Raw genomic sequence first — 5,935 nt, 5'->3', positions numbered from 1 at the left:
CAGCCATCCTGGGCCCCTTCCTGGTATAATGTCCCCATCTTGTGCCCCTTCCAGTAATAATGTGCCCCATCCTGGGCCCCTTTCTGGTATAATGTCCCCCATCTTGTGCCCCTTCCAGTAATAATGTGCCCCATCCTGGGCCCCTTTCTGGTATAATGTCCCCCATCTTGTGCCCCTTCCAGTAATAATGTCCTCCATCCTGGGACCCTTTCTGGTATAATGTCCTAGCTCTGTTGTTCTCACATGTAAAATGAAAAAAAAAAAACAACCCTAATTCTTCTCATCTTCCCCCACTCCCCCGACGTGTGTCACCCTCTTCTATAGTTGACACAGAAGATGGCAGCTGACTTTGGTGTGCCTGTTACGGGCGACCCATAATGTCACTACTATGCACCACCTGTGCGAGGACGTCAGCTGCGGGCCTTTCACTGGCCGTCAGCATCTGTTGCGGTGCAGGAACCTGGTGGGTCTCTGCCCCACAATACATTTCAGCTGAATGTGGGCCCCCAGCTAAAATAGGCACTGGCATCTGCTGTTCTCGCTCCAGCACAGGGCTGTTCGCACCATCTGTGACCAATGATCGTTATGCTCCTGCCTCTGTACAAGAACAGTATATGGGCTCTTTGCAGTCGGATAGCTCATCGTAATGCACAATTGCACCTGCTTTGGAGGTAGAAGTGACCCCCCTTACCTCTCAGGCACAAAAAGGTAAGGGTCCCACTTCCAACCCCAAAGCCACCTCATTCCACCACCCTCCTGGATTCAGCTGTGACAGCAATATCCTGTACCCAGTTGCAGTAGTCACCTTTGGGGAACATGGCAAGTGTCATCCTGTCCACATCGGAGGGCTTTTTAGTTTTTGCAAATCTGTGCGAAATGGCATGAATTTGCCATTATTGATTTTCCTGCAGCAAATTCAACTTGTGCAAATGTAGTCTTTTCTTCCAGCCACATGAAGGTATGCAGCTGTCACGCTCGGGTCGGGAGAGCCACCGGCCAGTCCGCGCACCGCGTCCCGTTCTCGCTCCGATTTATACGGCCGTCTGACTGCACCCTAACCTGCATAATATGAAATGCTAAACACAAAGCGCAAAACATTTAGTAATTTATTTTATTTTTGCAAATAAATTCAATTAATTGGTAAAAAAAAAATCTTTGAATACAACCTAAAAAAATGAGGTACAGAATGTAGCATGCACTAAAATTACAATAAAAAAAAAATCCAAAAAGTGTAAAAGTACATTTGCCATTAGTAACATCCAAGCTCTGCAGTAGATTCTTAGGGATTGTACAGGTTGTAAAAATCACCTTCATAAGAATGTTGTTGTGCGTTTGAGAAATAAAGAACATTCCACACAAAAGGGAATTTCTCTTCTCTGTGTAACAGGTCTGGAAGTTTTCTTATTTAACATTTTTTTTTTTCTAAACCCAGAACAGGATAAGTCTGGTTCAATGTGTTCTGCACTTGTAGGGTGACTACTTGGAATTTCCCAGCCCTGTACACACAGTTAGACAGGAGGGAAGCCGAATCCCCGCCCACCAAAAATCCCCATATGTGCAATCACTATGTTAAAAAGCTGAGCACACACACAAAGCTCTCACATCTCTCACTGCTCGGTGCCAGCTGGATTATTGTTTTTTTTTTCTGCAAAACCCTTTTGTAGGGCGATCCATTAGATTCCTTTTGAACCTCTATTTTTAGAGGAAGGTTACAAGAAGCGAACATTTGAATTTTGATTTTTTTTTTTTTAAGGTTGTTTTTTTCCAGCCGTATAGGAAATATACACAAGATGACTACGAGATACATGGATTATTCTGGAAATATGATGGCGGATGGCGATCTCCGGATGCCTGGGAAAGACAAGCTGTCGCAGGCCACTGAAGATAGAACCGATAGTGGACTGGACTCTTTAAGGGAAGAGGACTATAATAATATGGTCAGAGAGACGCAAAATTTGTCCATCCATTCAGAACAAAACATCCAGGACTATGAACCGGAGCTGTGGAAAATGCAAGCAAACGAGGATGGAGATACGTAAGTGATCCTGAAATGCAATTATTATTTTTTTAAATGCTAAAAATAGAGGTCACTTCTATATAAAGAATGCACGTTCTTAATATATTCTCAAGCCTTTATACTGCTAGGCCTGACCTAGTGACCTGTAATAAAGAACAGGATTTTTTTTTTTTATTTGCAACAGAATAATCTAAATTTAGTTATGTACATTTTTTAGAAACTTCCTGCGATTCAACAGAATTAGGGCGGCACAAAAAAAAGCAAAAATGTATAAAACAATGCATTGCACAACACGTCTTTTTGCAGGATTAAAGTAGCAGCCAGTGTTTTTTAATATATATATATATATATATATATATATATATATATATATATATATATATATAATATATATATATATATAAATAAAATTTCTTTTGTCAAAAAATATTTCAGTTAAATGTGCATTTTGTTACGTTAATGTATGAGGAAGGAAAAATGATTTTGTAATTAAAGTGCTAGGTTTTTTTTTTTTATGGTGTTGCTACTATATCTTTTTCTGGATTTTCCCTTCCTCTCTTTGTAGGGTGGAGGTGGGGAGGAAGGACATGGTGGGGGGGAGGGTAGAGAAGGCCATCTTGTTCTATGATCTGACTTGCTAGCTTGGAGAGGTGGAGCTGCTGAAGCTATTCGGAAAGTCCCTGGCTTGTGGCCAGGAAAAAAAAAATGCAAACTGCTCATATGAGAAAGCGGAAAACAACAGACATATCTAGAGAGACAACGCATAGCAAAAAAAAAAAAAAACCCAGCTTACACAATACTGGACTTACTGCTGGGGGAGGGGAAATAACTCAGAGCTGATGCAGAGTAATGGCTACATATTACTATTGTATGATGACATCCTGACATGCTGCTTATTTCCTTTTTATATAACTTTTATCAGTTTTGTTTGATTCTGTTTCATTATTTTTAACAGTTATTTATTTTTTTTATCTTTTCCAGACTTCTTCATTTGGCAATTATTTGTGAAATAAATGAAGTGGCAGTGGGTGCGATCAAAAGATCCTACAGAGATACTTTCTACCTGAACCGGCAGAATAATCTTCTCCAGGTAAAGAGACATTAAAGAACCCAACTGAGCAATCAACTTATTTATGGAATTTTTGAAAAGAATGGAATTTAGAATGTTGCGAAACCTAATGATACAACTAAATATTAATGTCCCATTTGCAGACTCCTCTTCATCTCGCCATCATCACCGATCAGTACGAAATCGCTGCAAGTCTCCTAGAAGCCGGTTGTGATCCAGAAGTTAGAGACCATAATGGAAATACAGCCCTACACATCGCCTGTGAGAAGGGATCTCTGCAAGGGGTTGGCGTGATTGTCCAGCACTGCAAATCCCACCTGAAACCGCTCCTACAGTACACAAACTATAATGGTAGGCATCGGTGAAATTAGTTTTCATATTAAAAGTGTGAAATAAAAAGCGAAAAAAAAAATACAAAATTGCAGAAATCTCATGGTACGGTTATTTCTTTCCATAGGTCAATCATGCCTACACTTGGCATCCATTAATGGCTTCCTTGCTATAGTGGAGAACCTGATCATGTTGGGCGCAGACGTTAATGCACAGGTGAGGTTCTCTCTTTTAGGACGGTGGCTCCACATACTTTTTGAGCGTTCTTGCATCATTTTCCGAGATCTTGTTTGGCTTAGTAGTTAAACATCCATTTTTAATTTTTCTTTTAGGAACCATCCAATGGCCGCACAGCTCTGCACTTGGCCGTGGACAAACAAAATGCTGACCTCATGTTTTTGCTGCTGAAGCATAAGGCAGATGTGAATAGAGTCACTTATGAAGGCCACTCGCCATGCCAGCTCACCTGGGGGAGAAGTAACCTCCAAATTCAACAGCACCTGCTCAGCGTGACAGAGGAGAACCTGCAGCACCTGCCACATGAAGAAGAAGACAGTTCAGAGTCAGAATCGGAACATTCAGATGATGAGGTAAATATCAGGACTTGGATAATTCTTTAACATTGGATTAAAGTTCAGAAATTATTTTGAGAAATAACTTGCAGATATTGTGGCTGAGATAGGAAGACCATAAGAGGAGAGTGTGCCACCTCCTTCATCAGTGGGCCTTAAGAACCTCTGCAGTCCTCTTTTTGCTAGATACTTGCAATAGATGAGTCCTGTGCACACCTGGTGCAAACCTACAGAAGGTTATAGTAATACAGGGAAATCGAGGAACCGGGGCACCAGATGTCAGCAAAATCACAACGTTTCTGCCGCACAGGTCCTTTATCAAGCCATAAAAAAGAGACCTCTGGCTTGATAAAGGCCCTGTGCCGTCAAAACGTTTTTTTTTGTTTTTTTTTTTACTTTTTACTCTACTAATAAAGTTACCAAAGGAAGGACGTCTGGAGCCTTGTTTCCTGGATTTCTCTCTTTTATTACAGACCCTGCAAATAAGGGTCATGAGTCTCATTACTAATTTAGAAGGCAAGAGAGCCCCCAATTCCAGCCATGTATCGCATAATGAGCTATTTGCTGCAGATTTGATAAAATCCCTGATTTTGCTGGCGATCGACCAGTTATCTGTATCCCACACCACTGATTGGCAGCTTTCTGACTATGCACATTGTACACTGGAAGCAGCCAGTCGGTGGTGGGGGCAGGGTTATACAGAACTCTTGAATATGGAGGACTACCTGGCAGCATATCTAATAGTCCTTTTAGTGCTAAAATCACACAGTTTTATGAGCAGGAGATTATCAAAACTACAGCTAGCAGCCTAGTAAGTGACACATCACCCCCTACATTGTGCTGCAAAAGCCTGATGACCGATTCCCTTTAAAAATCAATGAAAAGATATTAAAGAAAAAAAAAGGCGTGTGCTACATTTGGGGAAGCGGGGGGGGGGGAGATGTTTCTAGACTTCTGTCCAGTATATAATCACATTTTAGAGATTTATGTACTAAATTCCATGTTTTTCTTATTACAGTGCATGTACGACGACGTTTGCATATCCGCTTGCTCAAGGATGCTGTAGGCTGGTGCAGCGTTAATTCAGAAGCATAATGTATATGGACAGAATTCTGCCACGTACAGGATCTGACTGCACTGGGATCAGTGATGCCTCCCAGCGAATCTCTGAAACAGAAGCGCCACCAGTGTAGAGGCTGTGAGCTCGAGGTGCTTGTGCTGTTCTGAAGCCTCAGATGTTCTGCGCATGAAGTGGATGTGTCTAGAAGAGCCCAGATCCAACATATGGGCTCCGAATTCAAGAATCTGACCGGAAAAATAAGAAAAAAAAAAAGCCATGGGCCTGACACCAGAATGACTAGTTCCCGGAGAGGACAAACATCTTTTTAGCTTAACTAGTGATGAAGAACAGAATATTAACATTTTAACTTGTCTGGGTGTAGCTAGTAAATAACAGCTGGTAATACTGCTAAAGAAAAATAAAGACTCGCACAGATGTTAGACCTCTTATAAAGTGGTCCGAACAATAAACTACAGAATGTATACATTGTAAATAATGGACATGATTTATTTTTATATGAAAGATATTTATTAAAAAAACACAAATACAAACTGATCTTTTTCCTTTCAAACACACAACACCTCCTTATACTTTTCCTAACACGTACCAATCCAGAAAAAATATTAGCGCAATAATGCCTACTCAAGGTCATTGAAACGTCTCCAAATGTTGTTTTTTTATTTCCCTGCATAACATCTGCCGAATGAAAGACAAAAATTATTATGCATTTATATAGCGCCATTTATTCCATGGTGTTTTACATGTGAAAAGGGGAAATATAGACAAGTATAATAAACGTGTAAGACAAGGGACACACAAGTACATAAGGAGAGGGGACCCTGCCCGCGAGGGCTCACAGTCTACAGGGATGGGTGAGGATACAGTAG

The 5,935-nt window shown here is 40.9% G+C and overlaps 1 protein-coding gene across 1 annotated transcript; it reads left to right on the top strand.

Annotated features, from left to right (window-relative positions):
* Positions 1-551: 551 nt before the first annotated feature.
* On the top strand, positions 552-5,599 carry NFKBIA (NFKB inhibitor alpha). The gene is made up of 7 exons (XM_073565194.1): positions 552-708; positions 1,754-2,035; positions 2,999-3,107; positions 3,230-3,437; positions 3,544-3,632; positions 3,749-4,006; positions 5,007-5,599. The coding sequence occupies exons 1-7, from the start codon at positions 647-649 to the stop codon at positions 5,052-5,054; spliced, it is 1,056 nt and encodes a 351-aa protein (XP_073421295.1). The 5' UTR covers positions 552-646; the 3' UTR covers positions 5,055-5,599.
* The last annotated feature ends 336 nt before the right edge of the window (positions 5,600-5,935 follow it).

This window comes from Dendrobates tinctorius, unplaced genomic scaffold (assembly GCF_039654945.1).
Source record: "Dendrobates tinctorius isolate UK_male_01 unplaced genomic scaffold, ASM3965494v1 ptg000574l, whole genome shotgun sequence".
NCBI lineage: Eukaryota > Metazoa > Chordata > Amphibia > Anura > Dendrobatidae > Dendrobates > Dendrobates tinctorius.
Note: the sequence above shows the minus strand (reverse complement) of the source record. Positions and strands in the feature narration are given on the sequence as shown.